The 18,092-nt window shown below is 36.1% G+C and overlaps 1 protein-coding gene across 3 annotated transcripts in view; it reads right to left on the bottom strand.

Annotated features, from left to right (window-relative positions):
* Positions 1 to 18,092, bottom strand: part of IBTK (inhibitor of Bruton tyrosine kinase) — an 85,965-nt gene that overhangs the window by 57,055 nt on the left and 10,818 nt on the right. For 2 of the 3 annotated variants that reach the window (XM_066358969.1, XM_066358971.1), the window contains 8 exons: positions 17,228 to 17,352; positions 14,091 to 14,201; positions 11,835 to 12,005; positions 10,299 to 10,416; positions 10,032 to 10,212; positions 7,828 to 7,951; positions 4,459 to 4,636; positions 723 to 900 (listed from right to left, as the gene is read on the bottom strand). In XM_066358969.1, the coding sequence (XP_066215066.1) occupies positions 723 to 900; positions 4,459 to 4,636; positions 7,828 to 7,951; positions 10,032 to 10,212; positions 10,299 to 10,416; positions 11,835 to 12,005; positions 14,091 to 14,201; positions 17,228 to 17,352 (1,186 nt within the window). The remainder of the gene's footprint in view (positions 1 to 722; positions 901 to 4,458; positions 4,637 to 7,827; positions 7,952 to 10,031; positions 10,213 to 10,298; positions 10,417 to 11,834; positions 12,006 to 14,090; positions 14,202 to 17,227; positions 17,353 to 18,092) is intronic. The other variant, XM_066358970.1, reaches the window with a different exon arrangement.

Here is an 18,092-nt window from a genome sequence, read left to right as displayed (position 1 = left end):
TAAAGATAAATACACATAGACCTACAACTGGTCGGTAAGCCTCTCTTTCAGTGCTGTAAGAATGAAATCACACTTCCCCAATCTACATTTCACCTTTCCAGGTATGGGGGACAAACCCTCCTGGTTTGCCTGGAACAGAGAGGTTTCAGTGACTTTCAGTGCTAAACATCGGACAGACCCTGGGTACACCAGGACAGATGGTCATCTTATTTCAAGTACTTCTTTCCTTTTCAATAGTATCCTTATTATTTATCTTAACCCGTCATCTCTCTACTAATGTGACTCAGAAGATTTGTACAGAAATCCACACTATCCTACAGATGACTCTACACTACCATTTATCCATTCTCATCATATTCAGGGGTCAGAAATTGTTGCAAATATATAACAAATATTTATATTTCTCAGAATCTGAGAAGATACAGTATATCATAAAGTACTGAAGAGATAAATTTTGTGTCTTTATATAAACAAGTACACACACAGATACAGACACACATATATCTTCAATAAATATTAGTTTACAAACTAAAAGAAACACATAATTTCCAGTATAACATATTCCAACTCTGAGTTACCCTGGTAACATGATTGTATGTCTAAAGTCTCTACAAGACATGGCAACAGCTTTTAAATCAAATTTGGTCCAGGAGCTATGAAAAACACAAGAAAACTCAATGATTGTTCCTTATAAAAATGAAATATAATAGATACAAGTATACCTTGTTCTTGGATCTGACTGCAGTATTGCAAAGTTACTTCCACTTGGATCTGTGCTGACACTAACAGCTCTGTGGGCAAAAGTAAGTTTCTCAAGTCGAATTCGTTCATAGACACTATTTATATCAGAGACATAAGACACATCTGATGAGGAATTATGAAGGTTTGATAAAATCTCTGCTAAAAAAAAAAGAAATAAACTCCCATTAATCAAGGCTCTATTAAAACTATTTAAATGATTTAGGAGTAAACAGAATAGAAAAACAACTAAGAATATGGAAATATCTTTCATACATATTAAGTCCTTTTGTAAAACGACATCCTCTTTCTCTTTAACACAGTTGTACCCTTCATATTGGTTGTATTATACATGAAATTTTGGTGGATCAATTCCCAATTATCCATTAATTTATCCCTTTCAACAAAAACCCTCCAGACTGCAATCTAAGTTATCTTTCTAAAGAGCACATCTTGTTAAACTGGCTTCTAAAATTCCTCAGCTTGCATTAAAAATAAACTTACTGCCTGGACTGTGGTGGCACAGTGGAGTTTTGACTGTAATGCCAATGTCATTGGCTTGAAAGCCTGAGCTTGCTCAGTCAAGGCACATACAAGCAATCAGTGAACACCTAAAGTGAAGCAGCTATGAGTTGATACTTCTTGTTTCCACCCCTCTCTCCTCTCTGTAACATCAATAAGAATAAAGCATAATATATATATATATACACACACACACACACACACACTTATCATCTTCAAAACTGACTGCTTTCTTGGATGAAACTCCCCCTTTCATCCAATTATTTATTCAGCAAACATCTGAGCGACCAGACTATGCTACTATAGTACAGTGATCATCCGTTCATCCCTAGTGAACAAGATAAGTATGTCCCTATCATCTTGAGTGCACTTCTAGCAGAAAAGACAGATATTAAATGATAATATCATTACAAGTCATATCAAGGCTATGAAAATATGAAATTTACATACAAAAAAAAGATTTTGCCTACAGTGTGGAGAATGTTTAAAGTAAATAAAACCAAAGAAAAAAGATTATTTAGAAAATTACTTTATTTAGAAAATTACAAGTCCAGAAAAAGAATAAACAATATAGATTAAATACAGGTTCAATGTGGCAATGAAACTATAGAGAAATGGAAAGATTTCAGAAATATTAGAGGCAAAAGTGGCAAAACTTGGAGACTAACGATGTAAATGGTAAGGGAATATGGGGTGTGAAAGATAACTACTAAAATTGAAACATTAAAAAGCAGATGTGGATGTATGAGTTTGGTTTCAGATCACTAAATATGATTAAGACACAATGCTAAGGACTTCCAACATTTATGAGTCAACTCTGTATTCCGATTACCCTCTCAAATTCACTCTATTATAGTCTCAGGGATTTACTAATCTTTCCCCAACACTCAATTACTCCAATGTCTATACGGGGGTTCTTGGGTTACAACAGTCTCGACATATGAAGTTTTAAGTTTATGACACTCATAAAAACTTAAAACAACTGAGATGTGTTTCAGCTTATGATGTTAGCATCGTACTTACAGACTACACGGGCGCACTAGTTTGGTTGCATGTGATGGAAAAATATACAGTGCAGCGTACAGTACATTTATGTCCTTTTCCTTTCTCTGTGTTTTAGTTGTGCTTCTATGTTCTAGATCTAGATTATGATTTTACAACTGTGTTAGGATAGGTAAGTGACTTAGGGTAGAATGTGTTTCGACTTACACCAAAATTTGGGTTACATCACTGTACTAGGAGCAGAGAACTGTGTTGTAACCCAAGGACCCTCTGTACTGTCAAAAAACTTATTATGTGCATATTAATATTTATCTCCATGAAATGTAACTATATACACGTCTATGCCCGTACAAATTTATGAGTGTCTCAGAACAGGGGCATCTTATATATTTTTGTATTATTAAAACCTAACCCTATATCTGTTATACAGTAAGTATATCTTAAATGTTTACAGATTTGACTAACCTATAAAGAAACTAAAGAAATTAAATAAGTATCCAAATATCATTCCTTCGTGGCTTTATAATTTTGAACAATATGTTTATAATTTTCTGGATAATTATAAATGTTTATATATTTTTAGCATACAGTAATTAATTTGTTCATTCAACAGATGACTACTATATGCCAGAAAATAAGTTAAATATGCTAAGGATACAGTAGGACATGGTCCTTGTCATCTTATAGCCTGATGAGAGACTAGCATTTAAAAAACTAATCACAAAGATAAATGCAAGTAAAAGTAAGTTACATGATGAAAATACAAAGGAAATATTAAAAGTAAAACAAGGTAACTCAGTTTAGATTGAAGAATCAGTGAAAAACATCTCTGATGAATTATAAATTAACTGAGATGTGAAAAACTGGGAAAGGCTGTGGAGCTAATTACAACTGGACAAGATCGAAACCCTGGAGGTCAAAAGTGACTGGAGAGTGGTAAGTGAGAGGGAGAAAACTCCAGATGAGTTCAGAGACACAGGCAAGAGTCAGCATAGGGGCCTCCCAGGCCATGAGGAAACCACAAAAGAGTTTTTAAACATAGGAATATTAATATCAAATCTTAAAAGCTCATTCTGGTAACCACTTAAGAATAGATCAAAAGAAACAAATGGAAATAAAAAAAATTATATTTTTTAGTAGTCTATGTGACTTGTGCTAGGATGAGAGCAATGTGATGAACAGAGGTAAGTAATTCTAGTTTTTCCGGGAGACAAAAACAAACAGATTAATTATGGATGAAAGAAAAAAGTCACTGCCCTGGCCGGGTAGCTCAGCTGGTTAGAATGTTGTCCTGATATGCCACTGGTAGCACCTTAAAGCTATCCTTTATATTCATCAAGGAATAAATAAAATTGTCTTTAATTACTCAGCAACTGCTTAAAAAACTTGCACTTTTTAAAATTCTCAATGAACATAAAAACTTTATTCTTCCCATGATTTTTCTCAAAGTCATGAAATAAATGTTTTAAAACTTTAATTTTAGCCTGACCGGTGGTGTCACAGTCAGTAGAGCACTGACCAAGATGCTGAGGTCCTCGGTTCAAATCCCCAAGGTTGCCAACTTGAACACAGACTTGCCAGCTTGAGCATGGCGTCACTGGCTTGAGCCCAAAGGTTCCTGGCTTAAAGCCTAAGGTCACTGGCTTGAGCAAGGAGTCCTGGCTCAGCTTGACCCTCCCCACCCTCCCTTCCCCCATCAAAGGGAAGCAATCAATGGGAAACTAAAGTGAAGCAACAATGAGTTGATGTTTCTCATCCCTCTTCTCCTCTAAAATTTTAAAATACTTTAATTTTATATATACAAGTATGTAAAAACTAAAGAAAACAAAAATACAGTATAAGCTACTAAATTCTCAATTTGGGGAGAAAGAAAAAGGAGGGCTTAGAAGATGGTTCACATCCATCTGGGGAGTTGTTTTCATTTTTTATTTAACTATACACTTCCTACTCCTAAAGTAAAGGCTAGCAATTAGCAATAGTGAGCCACTGTTAATGATGGGTATGCTGAGACAGATAAAAAGATGGAAACTCCTGATTTAAGCAGATCAAATTCCCTATGTTTACCTGCACATTTGTAAACCAAAACAGACATAAGGGTAAAACCTAATAACACTTAATAAATCGAATAACAAATACTGTTAAATTAAAGGTTAAGTGAAAGGAATTTTTATGTGCCATTCTCATGTATGAACTGACCTTTCTTTTCAGAACTCTTTCTTTTTTCTTCAAACCATTTCCCTCTAAATCCCTCTCCATCCTGTGTGACAACTAGAATTTCACTCCTGTTTAAAGCAATATCAGAAATGAAGACTTGGCGTGGATAAGCCCATCGACACTGCTTCAGAGAACTGCTGACTGATCTCCAGCAAAATACCTAAAATAAACCAAATTACATTGAAATATAAAGCAATATAGCATTTGATCAACCAAAAACTGAAATCAAGAGATAGTATTTCTAAAATAAAAGCTCTAATTAATGTTTCAATGTTCATCTGCAGAAAAAAAAAGGTACTGTAAGAGTCAAGGCAGTTTTATTTTCTATTTAATTTATTTTTAATTGAGAGGAGGGGAGATAGTAAGACAGACTCTCACATGTGCCCAGACCTGGATTCACCCAGCACCCCTGTCTGGGCAGAGGCTTGAATCAACGGAGATTATTTTTACCTCTGAGGCCGATACTAGGACCAATCAAACTATCCTCAGCATCCAGGGCTGACGCTCAAACCAATTGAGCCACTGGCTGTGGCAGGGAAAGAGGGACAGAAGAGGGAGAGGGGAGGGCAAGAGAAGCAGATAATCGCCTCTCCTGTGTGCCCTGCCTGGGAATTGAACTTGGAACATCCATACTCTGGGCTGACGCTTTTTCCACTAAGCCAGCGTTCAGGAACAAGCCAGTTTTAAAGAACTGTCAGGCCTGACCAGGTGGTGGCAAAGTAGATCGTGTCGGACTGGGGCACTGAAGACCCAGGTTCAAAACCACAAGGTCGGCCCTGGCAGGTTGGCTCAGTGGTAGAGCGTCGGCCTGGCGTGCGGAAGTCCCGGGTTCAATTCCTGGCCAGGGCACACAGGAGAAGCACCCATCTGCTTTTCCACCCCTCCCCCTCTCCTTCCTCTCTGTCTCTCTCTTTCCCTCCCGCAGCCGAGGCTCCACTGGAGCAAAGATGGCCCGGGCACTGGGGATGGCCCCATGGCCTCTGCCTCAGGTGCTAGAGTGGCTCTGGTCGCAACAGAGCGACGCCCCGGATGGGCAGAGCATCCGGGTGGATCCCAGTCAGGCACATGTGGGAGTCTGTCTGACTGCCTCCCCGTTTCCAGCTTCAGAAAAATACAAAAAAACCCACAAACAAACAAATAAAAACCCCAAGGTCACCAGCTTGAGACATGACCCCTTGGTGGCTGGCTTGAATCCCAAGGTCGCTGGCTTGAGCAAGGGGTCACTGGCTCGGCTGGAGCCCCCACCCCTGGTCAAAACACATAAGAGAAAGCAATCATGATGCAACTATGAGTTGATGCTTCTCATCTCTCTCTCTTACTGTTGTCTGTCTCTCTCTCACTAAAAATAATAAAATAAAATAACTGTCAGAAAAAACACATCACTCAAACAAGAAGCATTAAAAATGCTTCAAAGACATTCCTCTTAAGAAGTAATTTTCAGCATTGCCTATTTTGGGCATATATAGATCTACATTACTAAAGAAAAATAAAAATTTTAAGGAAAAACTTAGATGTCGGGCTTGCTGTAGTACATATACAAGAATGAAAATCCTATAAAAATCCAAGCTTGATTCTCTGTATATATAACTGATTTACATAATTAAAGCAAAATTTTAGTGACAGAAAGTCATCATAGAATTCAATGGCTTTCCAGTGGTTCTGTAAACCATAGTGTTCCTGAGAAATGGCATAGGGCCTGCTGCTGAAGGGTGCTGAAAATAATGAGATGGGGTGCTTGGCTTCCCAATCCAGCTTTATCCAGGCACCAACCCTTGTATCTGCTTCATAACTGGCATTCCAAATAAGATTTTATTTAAAAAATTAAACCTGATTTTGAAATGTACTCTCGTAACTAAGAAAAGCACAAAATAGTATCTGCCAAACTCATTCAAAAGTTATAGACACGCCCTGGCCGATTGGCTCAGCGGTAGAGCGTCGGCCTAGCGTGCGGAGGACCCGGGTTCGATTCCCAGCCAGGGCACACAGGAGAAGCGCCCATTTGCTTCTCCACCCCTCCGCCGCGCTTTCCTCTCTGTCTCTCTCTTCCCCTCCCGCGGCCGGGGCTCCATTGGAGCGGGGATGGCCCGGGCGCTGGAGATGGCTCTGTGGCCTCTGCCTCAGGCGCTAGAGTGGCTCTGGTCGCAACATGGCAACGCCCAGGATGGGCAGAGCATCACCCCCTGGTGGGCAGAGCGTCGCCCCTGGTGGGCGTGCCGGGTGGATCCCGGTCGGGCGCATGCGGGAGTCTGTCTGACTGTCTCTCCCTGTTTCCAGCTTCAGAAAAATGAAAGAAAAAAAAAAAAAAAGTTATAGACACACAAAAAAGACTATACTGAGTAAATTATTCCTTCACAGCTTGGTTTTTATACCAAGACTCAGATTTTATACAAAGTAATTATCCAGAAGTATAAGCTAGATCCATAGTAATATAAATAAAATACACCCAAAGTCAAACATAAGTTTTTTATACTCAAGGTTTTATGTAATCTCATTCCTCTACTGTCTTCCATTAGTACAAATTAGAGATCGAATTCTTAAGCATAGTTCCCTCTATTAAAATGACCAACTATAGTATATTTATTTATACTATAGTATACTAGTAAGTGAAGCTGTATAATTTTAATTCTTTAATTTCTAAAATAAAATTTACAGCATCTTATAAATATTAGTAAAACATTCGTATTGTACGATTTTATAAGCAGAAAGCAATGTTTTTCTAGTCACAGTGTAAAATTTTTTCAGAGTACTAATGTATGATATATATATTTATTTCTACAATTTTAATAAAAGAGATATGATATGTTTGCACAGGGAACTGAAATTAAAACTATAGTATTTACTTAAATGAAAAGAGATAAGATTCTTTATATAGTGATCTAAAAATGTATTATCATTTATATGAGTTATAATCTGCATATACATATTATGTGTACATTTGCTTAAAACTAAATCTGGGGAAATTTTTCCAATGTATCAAATTTTGAATATTGCTTGCATAGCTTTTTTTTTAAAGAATGATTATATAACAGCTCATATCCATGCAAATCAGTATAATTTAAAAACCTGTGTACACATAAAACAACCCATCAAAGTCCCTTCCTTATTTCCATTTTAAGCACAGTAAATAATATTTTACAGTTTAACAAAGCAGAACTATGCAACATTTGTTAAATGTCATCATACTTTCTTTGAAATACTGACTCCATGCTAATTAGAACTGGATGTCAAAATAAGTTGAGAAACAAAGTAAGAGTCATCACTATTACAGAAATACATTCACAGATTATCAGCTCCCCTACAGCTATCAACTGACAGTAAGATTACTACATTTTTGCATAAATATATACTCACTCTTCCAGCTCCATCCATTGCAAGAATACAAATTTTTTCAGCATCATTCTCTTTCAAATGTTCAGAATCAACCTTGCATTCCATATGCCCCCCAGATACAAGAACTTTTTTTAAGTTTAGCTGTCTGAGTAAAAAATAATAAAAAATTATAGATTAATATGTTCTCTTAAATATATTCAATTTTAAAATAATTACTATTCAAATAATAACCTAGGTCAATTGTTGTGGAAGGTAAAGTAAGACAATTCAGCCTTTAGTATCCTTGGTCCCTCCTTTTCTGTAAGTTTCCCCTACACAATGGCTGTTTCTCTCTATGCAAACCTTTCCTCCTAAATAAAAGCCTCTATCCCACTTCAGATAAACACATTAAACTAAAGCCCTGCAGATGAATACATGCATTCATTCTAGTTTAAATAACTGGTAACCTGACCTGTAGTGGCGCAGTGGATAAAGCATCAACCTGGAACCCTGAGGTCTCTGGTTTGAAACCCTGGCCTTGCCCGGTCAAGGTACAAATGGGAGTTGTTGCTTCCTGCTCCTTCCCCCTTTCTCTCTCAGTCTCTCTATCCCCTCGCTAAAATAAATAAAAACTTTAAAAATAAATAAATATATATATAAATAAATAATAAGGCTAAAAGCTAAGTGTATTTGCATTTTAACAAAATAAAAATTTAAACCTCAAAACAAAATAGGAAGCCTTAGTTTCAAATATGAACAACCCTGCAAATACCATCAATACTGTTAATTTAATAACTCATCCATTAATCACATATTTCTTTTTATCTGCACATGTGATTTGTCTATTGTGTGAAATGTGACTCTGCTACTCCAATGATTATCTTCCCTCTTTATTTTGCCTGCACTGACAATATTTTTTATTTCAAAATTACTATGTTGTAACAATCTGCAACAAAAGAATTTTCTTAGTGAAAATTTTGATATGACATATTTATGTAATTTAATGTTATCAGGGCTAGTTTTATAAATGTTAACTAAAAACAAAACCTAGTATTCCACAAATCACCTCATACCAAACACCTAGTCAGTTCTAAGAAACATATTGACATTTTCATGTTTCTGCAACTGAAATATGGCCTACAACAGATAACCTTCCAATTGTTATACAGTTGTAAACAATGACATTTTCTGCCCATAAGCTAATTTCAGAGATAGTATCAATTTATGAAGTTATCATTTCATTTACATTAGCAAAAGCACATTTCGTTGTATTTTAGTTTCAATTCCTGATTGCTTTTAAAAAGTTAGATGGCTACTCCTCAAGAATTCCGGCACATTATAGCTTTCACTAATTAAGCTATACTCTTCCAGAATCAAAGATCTATTTCTCTACTTGTATTTATTTGTATAATTATATAATATAAAGAATTATATAAACCAGTAAGATATTAGTCTGAAAATAAATGTTTTCTATAAAAGTTAAATACTTTGGAATGACACAATAAATATGAGTAGTGAAAAATAAAAGCTGTTAAATCAGATATAGATTAATCAGCTGTAAAAGATTGGAAATGTATGAAAAATATAGGATTCTGCACTAACTTCACAATTGTTTTTAAGCACTTGTTCCTTCTAGTATTCAAAATAAAATTATAGGTTGACAGACTACAAAATGACTTATGCAGGAAACTCCAACTGGTTGAGCCAGCCATACTTAAATCTTCATTTTATGATTATCTACTTTAACTGGCTTTTCGATTAGCCAACCAACTTCTAGTTTAATAACTGCTACTATATAACATGCTTTCAGAAAACCATAGGCTATACAAAGATTAAAAAATAAGTAAAAACACTTGGACTGGTCCTTAATATATGATTAACTTTTTTTAAAATAAGTGCACAATATAAAAAAAGACTATACACAAACCAACGACTGTGGCACAAACCAAAAATTATATTTAATCTAGCTCTGTATACAAGAAACATAAGAAAATTTATGTCGTATTTAACCATATATTACCATAATTCAAAAATATTACTGTACAACTTACAAAGAACTTTTAAATATATTCACTGGGTACTTGCCAAAACACTAAGATCATCAAAGACAAAAACTCCTGATTTCCCCCCATTCCATTTTCTCCATTTGGCATTTCAATTTCAGAGCAGAGCATAAAGCTGGTACTTGTATTTGCTAGAAGAGTTGAACTATTAAAGTTATGTTTCTTGCACAGGAATACACGTACTTAGAAGCCATCTTCTTGCATTGATAGTCTGTAAGTAAGTAAATATCTCCCCTTGTGGTAACACAGACTGTGGCTCCATCACTTGCAGCAACCAGAGACAGAGTGATGTCCTTGTGGTAAAGGGCAGAGACTTGACGAGGCACAGTTACACACTTTTCTCCATTAGGATCTAGTAAATAACCTAAAGTTACACAAATAAACAAATCAGAAAATATCCATTTAAGAATCCAATTTATTTCCCAGATAGTGTCATCAAAGATTTCTCACCCAGTTGTCCACCATTTAGTCCCATAGTGTAAACAGCTTCTTTAGTCCACAGCACTGTGTGAAACCTGCCTGCTGCTACTCCAGTGATTGTTCTTCCTTTCAGATATTTTGCCTGCACCTATTCCAAAAGATAAATAAGACTACAGTTTACTATACATCTATGAACTAGTACAATTTTGCAAAGATACAATAGAACAGAATAGCAAATATATGGCATATTTGCTACTAGTGTCCCTTCCAGTGCTAATGGCAACTGTCATTAACAAATGTCAGCACTGAGACTCCAACTCTTCACAGAACACAAGACATTTTGATGTAACCATTTTATGTCAGCAGTGTTAACATATAAAAAGCAACATGCAAAACAGGCATTCTCATTCTTATTAGGAAATACGGTGCTTTTCAATTTTACATAACCAGGGTCTCAACAGTGGCATCAACAGCATTTGGGGCCAGATGATGCTTTGCTGTGGGGAACTGTCTTGTCTGAGATGTAGCAGCATCCCTAGACTCTACCTGCTAAATGCCAGTAGCACCACCCCCACCTCTGTCCCAGTTGTGACAACTAAAAATGTCTCGAGACATGGCCAATGGCTCGTAGGGAACAAAACAGTGAATATTCTCACTTGAGAATACTAGATATGTCCCTATCAACCCAGAACTCCGAGGTAGCCACATAATGAGAACAAAAATGGGAATAATAATCTACCATTCCTAAAGAAGTCTACAAAATAATTAAAGATCAATCAATCCCACAGTTGGAGAAAATGAATCTTCTAAAGAATACCACAGATTGGAGATTATCTCCAATTATTGAGGTAAATCCTATTGATTCATTAGTCATCCCAAGTGGAAAATTGTTGGATTTAGAAACTTATTAATAAAAAAAATGTATCTAATAATAATGTTAAATCCAGACGACTCAATTCAGTGAAGAAATTTAATATGTGAAATAAAAAATTTTATGAGCTGAAAACACATTTATTACGGGTGATGATTCTAGTAACACTGATTTGGAGCACCAGTGCCAGTTCTGTGCACTAGGTCCCTGAAGTGGGGAAAGGATACCCTTTTGGTGGTAGTTCCACAAACGGGAGGGGGAAAGTAGAACACAGAGCAGTGGCTTTTGAACCTATATCATTTCACATCAACTTGCCAGGTGTGATTTCTGTGCAGACAGATTTACTATGAAGCCAATAAGCTTAGGCTTCTGGGTACCTCACTTACATAGCCCATTTTGTATTTATAAACTCAGTGTTTTTTTTTCTTAAGGAGGGCCTTAAATCCCAAATAACTGGGTCCCCCTCTCAGCTTCTGAATGCTGAGAAGTTAATCTAAGGCAGTTTGGTCCCTAATTTCCCAAGTGCTTTCTTTCTTACTCCATACAAATGCTAATTTGAACTTCATGAATTACTCCTGTGAAAAATATATAACACTGAATATCAAGTAAGTTGCACTGTCAGTACCTTCCATATTTTTGTCAATATAGGTTTTATAGCAAATAATCACCTTATTGTTTATAAAACAGAAGTTTACCTGTCTGGGTACATTACAACTGGAAGGTGGAGGAATAATTCCTAATTGATGAAAAATATTGAGACCAAATGTATAAACACATCCATCTTCAGTTAATACAATAGTATGATCCTCAGCGGCTGCCACTTGGGAACAATTATGGCCACTCAGCCCTTCCACAAGCCTAGGAACCTACAAAATAAAATTAACTTTTGTATATTAATCATTTATATCAGTGGTAGTCAACCTGGTCCCTACCGCCCACTAGAGGGCGTTCCAGCTTTCATGGTGGGCAGTAGTGGAGCAACCAAAGTATAAATAAAAAGATAGGTTTAACTATAGTAAGTTCTTTTATAAAGATTTATTCTGCCAAACTTAGTGAAAATCCAACATAAAGTACTTGTAAGTAATTATTATTATATGCTTTAACTTGCTATAACTCTGCTTTATAAATTTAATAAAATAACGTTACTTTTCTAATTTATAAATCACCATTACTGTGGAACCGGTGGGCAGTTAGAAAATTTTACTACTAACAGAGATACAAAAGTGGGCGGTAGGTATAAAAAGGTTGACTAACCCTGATTTATATAGAAATACAAGTGAAATTTGATGATACTATGCCTAAAATGACATGATTGGTATATGGCTCTATTGTGGCAAATTCTACATTCAGCAAGGAGCAGATGAGTTTAACAGGACAATGGTTTATTAGTAAAATACAAAACCCCAATAAGACATTTCAATAATTTGATTCAACAAATGATTTTTGAGCCTATACATCAAGCGCAAATTTGTTTGGTAAGAATAAAGAAAGCTCTTTGCTTGATGAAATCATTGGCATATTGAATAAATAAATAAGGCCGTGGCTGGCTGGCTCAGGGGTAGAGCTTCGGCCCAGCATGTGGATGTCCCAGGTTCAATTCCCAGTCAGGGCACAGAGACGTGACCATCTGCTTTTCCACCGCTCCCCCTCCTCCTTTCTCTCTTTCTTCCCCTCTCGCAACTATGGCTTGACGGGTTCAAGTGCAATCAGCTGGGGCACTGAAAAGGGCTCTGTGGACCCTCCCCCTCAGGCACTAAAAATAGATCAGTTGTGAGCATGGCCCCACATGAGCAGAGCATCAGTCCCAGACAGGGGTTGACAGGTGGATCCTGGGCAGGGTGCATGCAGGAATCTGTCTCTCTATCTCCCCTCCACTCACTTGTAAAAAAAAAAAAAAAAAAAAAAAGGGGGGGGGATAAAAAGAAAGAAAAATACAGGAAACAATGCCTATCAATGAGACATTTACTAGTTATTTGATCTCAATCAAATCTCTTAACCTGGCCCTGGCCGGTTGGCTCAGCAGTAGAGCGTCGGCCTGGCATGCGGGGGACCCGGGTTCGATTCCCGGCCAGGGCACATAGGAGAAGCGCCCATTTGCTTCTCCACCCCCCCCCCTTCCTCTCTGTCTCTCTCTTCCCCTCCCTCAGCCAAGGCTCCATTGGAGCAAAGATGGCCCGGGCGCTGGGGATGGCTCCTTGGCCTCTGCCCCAGGCGCTAGAGTGGCTCTGGTCGCGGCAGAGCGACGCCCCAGAGGGGCAGAGCATCACCCCCTGGTGGGCAGAGTGTCGCCCCTGGTGGGCGTGCCGGGTGGATCCCGGTCGGGCACATGCGGGAGTCTGTCTGACTGTCTCTCCCCGTTACCAGCTTCAGAAAAATACAAAAAAAAAAAATCTCTTAACCTCTAAGTAGTTTAATTTCTTCACTGAACACAAAATAATAATAGTATTTTAGGTGATAATTGGTGTTAGGAGTAGATGAGTTGGTAAGTGTAAAACACAACAGTCTCTGGCACAGAGTACATAATTAATAGATGATTGCTATTATTATTATTGTCATTGTGTAGAAAATGAGGATGATAATGCCTAAAACCTCAGTGAGCTATTAATGCTTTATGAACAATGCCTAGAATATAATAAACCTGAAAAAAATGAAAGCTATTATCATAGCTACCTCTCCTTTTTAAAGCACCCTTTTATCTATAGTAGATATACCAGTAATCCCTTTCCAATATTTGCTATAAGAAAAATAAGTTTTCCTTGATGCTTCAACATTTTATATGATCTCTAGATCCTTAATTTGAACATGATATACCAGAAAAATAATTGATTTTTTAAAATCTATTATCAATGGTATACTATTCTCAACTTATAGTTAGTTAAAAAAAATTTTTAGTTAACTGAAGCTCCCAAATTATCAAATTTTACTAAAGTTACCCTAAACATTTCAATTACCAAGCATGTCTGTTCATCTCCATGGCCTAAACGTCCTCCAGGACCATGACCACAGGTATAGACCTGCCCTTTCTGAGACAGAAACACTGAGTGAAATTTACAAAGCACCACCTATGGGAAAACAAGAGAATATTATTAAATTTTTCTGAATAAAATAGCCTTTACTTTACAAAAAAAAGTATTAGTTACTAATTGCCTAAGCTAGATGATGGATACATGGGGATTCATACTATTCTCCCTACTTTGTACACATTAAAGTTTTCTGAAATAAAAATTAGAAATATACATATTTTACTTTAAAACTATGTCTAAAAACAGACATATAGAAAAAGGAACAAGGATTTAAGCATGTGTTAACCAAAAGAGACTAAGCAAAGGCAAATGCAAATCTTAAGTCTTCACCTATAAAAAGTAGTAACCATTGTTTTCCAATATCATAAAATACCATATAGCAAGAACTGAGCAGACTGCAATACGAGGCATAAAGATTACCAAATAGTGACATATGTTATTAACAAAAATAATGGAAATGTCTTAAGGTAAAAGTATTTTTTTAAAAAACATTACCTATACATCAGGAATGTGATGTAGACAGTATGTCCTTTTCATACCCCTAATTTTGTCTAATATACCTTTAATATCATTATATGGCTTCAAATAATGTATCTGTTTTTCAGGTTTTTCTCTTTCTTACTTCCTTCTTTATCTGCCTCCTTCCCAATACCCTCCATGCTTTCTGACAAACACATTTACATATTCACATATTCTTACTAGAGAAACTGAAATGGTTGAATTGCATCAGCAGAACACAACAACTGGAAACCAGCAGAAGTTTCAAATAGCATGTACTTACATATATAATCCCTTGGCTACACTGTGCTATTTTTCAATGCAACTAATGTGCAGTATATTTATTTAACAATCCCTTTTTCTTATTTTAAAAAATTATTTGCATTTATATTTATGCCATCCATAAACATTTCTAACTCAAAATAAAAGAATTATTTTCCAAAAAGAATTATATCTTAGGATATAGAATTATTTTCCAGAAGGTCAAGTTCCTTTGGAAAATAGTTATAAACTGAACAGCAAGCTCCATTTAGACATATCCTTAAGCCAGCTGACAAGTTTAGAAATACATGTGCCTAACATAAGCAATGGAAAGTCATTCTCTCATTGAGCTATACTGCCAATACCTGAAAAGTCTAAAAGTAAAACTCACATTCTATACAAATTTATCAAAGTTAGAATTTGAAAGAAAAAGCATGTTATGAAACCAGAAAGAATATATTTTGTTCAATTTTATATTCAAAATCAGAATGTCATTCTACAATTTCTGGCTTCTGCTATATTAACCACTACCAGAATTTAAGATCTTCAACATTAAAACCTCTAACATTTATGCCTGACTAGTGGTGGCGTAGTGGATAAAGCATAGACCTGGGATGCTGAAGTCCCAGATTTAAAAAACCCCAACATCGCCAGCTTAAGCACGGGTTCATCTGGCTTCAGCACATGCTCACCAGCTTGAACATGGGGTCACCAGCTTAAGAACAAGCTCATCGGCTTGAGATTGGGCACCAACCTGACTGTGGGAACACAGACATGACCCCATGGTCACTGGCTTGAGCCCAAAGTAGCTGGCTTGAGCAAGGGGTCAGTGGCTAGGCTGGAGCTCCCCAGTCAAGGCATTTATGAGAAGCAATCAATGAACTAAAAAGTGCCACAACTACGAGTCTATGTTTCTCATCTGTCTTTCTTCCTGTCTCTTTCTCTCTCACTAAAACAAAGTAAATAAATAAAATTTAAAAATAAAATCTCTAACATTTTTAAGGAGATAACTGATTATGGTTTTTCATCTTAAATCTCAGTAATATATTATTCCAATACGTTAGTTCTGTCCCTTGGTAGTTAATTCATTTGGTACTAAAAACTACAGAATCAGTCCTTTGTCAGTAACTATTAGGACTCTCTATATACAGGGGAGGGCAAAAGTAGGTTTACAGGTATAATACAAATAAGTATTACAATAAATAATAATACAAGAATAAACTGTACTCATAACTATAAAACCTACTTTTGCCCTCATCTGTAAAGGGTGCTCAGTATATAGTCCCATAAACTTGCTTCCTCTTTTCTGACTGAAATCTAGACTGTTTTCCTTCCTCTCAAATTTGTCCAGTGTTTGCTTCAACCCTCATTCTGTGGTAAATAAAATCCCTTTCATCTTTATCTCTTCACAAAATACTCTCATTTCCTTGCCTTAACTGAAATGGAGTTTTCATCCATAACCCTACCAAGTGAAATAAGCTCAATTTTTCTATAGCACATATATCTTAAGATCAAAAAGTACAATCAGCCTCTGGTTTCTTAATGTCACCATTATTTCTTCATTCTTGTGTAAAAATTCCTGTTTATGAAAAAAAAATCTCAGTTTATGAAATCTGACCATGTCTGTACTAACTCAGAAAAGGAAAACAGTTGGGGCAGTTATCTAAAGGGCCCCAACTCTGATTAATCATTAATGGCTGCTGATGGGTAGAACACCACTTTAAAAAGGATTCTGAAGATCTGATCCAACTCAGTTTAATACACACACAAACACACAAAGTGGAAGACAGAGATGAGTATGTCAACAGTAGCAAATCCATCCATATAAGTGAAAGATAATATCCAGCATAATGACAGAAGATCAAAGACCAAACCTTTACAATTGTATACCAATTAATTTTACAATTACTTATATTGAAGAACTCAGGTTCACTTACCTAAAACTAGTAACACTGAGTTTCAACAATGAATTCACCTGAGAAACAACTTGAAAAACTCTAATTTTTATTAAACAGATACAAAAACTATAAAATCAATAAAAGTTCTACCTTTATAAAATCAAATGATTATCTGAATAATGCCTTCTAATTTCTAAAAGTGCGTGAAAAACATCTCAAAGTTTTATTGTATTTTACAGTCTATGATTAAGACTAACAAAATCTAAAATATATTAATAGTTTTGTTAATTTCTTCATCAAATATGTTATACCTTCAACAAAGTTAACATAATCTAAGTGAAAAGATGACTATTAAATACAAAAATTCTTTTTAATCTCTAAAAGTAGTTAGTTTGTACTTCAAAATACCTGCTTAATATAAACCCCACTCCTGGAGAACAGATCCACCAATTCTGGATGATGTTTACTATTTTGGCTTCCATGACCCAGGGTGAAATTTGTATTATCTCCCCAGGTGTAGACATCTGTAGGATCTAAAATGAAAATTAGTTTTTATACTTTTATATTATAAAACAAATATTAGTGTAGTGTAATTATAGCGTTATTCCACTAATTAGTTTACATTACACATGACCCTTTATAGGAACTAATTTAACTACCATATTTTAAAGATGTTGCCAACACTCTCTTTTAAATTATGAATCTACTAATATATAATTCTAGGAATAGAAATCAGAAAATCCAAATCATCACTGGCCTTTCTCAATGTAAGCAATCCAGTATTTGTTTCTTTAGTAGCTAACATTTAACTGCCAAAAGAATAAATATCACCTGCTGTACACAATTAGTTTCCATGAAAATAATACCTAGTTATTTAAAAATAAAGTGTTATCTAGCCTGACCAGGTAGTGGCACAGTGGATAGAGCATAGATCTGGTACGCTGAGGTCCCCAGTAGGTTCAAAACCCCAAAGTTACCAGCTTTAGCTCCTCCAGCTTCAGCACAGGCTCATCTGGCTTGAGCACAGGCTCACTAGCTTGAGCATGGGGTCGCTGGCTTAAGACCAAAGGTCACTAGGTTAAGCCCAAGGTCACTGGCTTGAGCAAGGGGTCATTGGCTCAGCTGGATCTCCCGGGTCAATGCAAATATGAGAAGCAATCAATAAACAACTGAAGTCCTGCAACTAGAGTTGATTCTTCTAAATGAAGCAAATGTATTAATTGCTGTTCCTACAGAAACACTAACTTTCAATAGTTTGCTCTTGACAAATGCA

Source organism: Saccopteryx leptura, chromosome 1, assembly GCF_036850995.1.
Source record: "Saccopteryx leptura isolate mSacLep1 chromosome 1, mSacLep1_pri_phased_curated, whole genome shotgun sequence".
Classification (NCBI taxonomy): domain Eukaryota; kingdom Metazoa; phylum Chordata; class Mammalia; order Chiroptera; family Emballonuridae; genus Saccopteryx; species Saccopteryx leptura.
The sequence above is the reverse complement of the archived record's forward strand: the minus strand, read 5'-3'. Positions and strand labels throughout refer to the sequence as shown.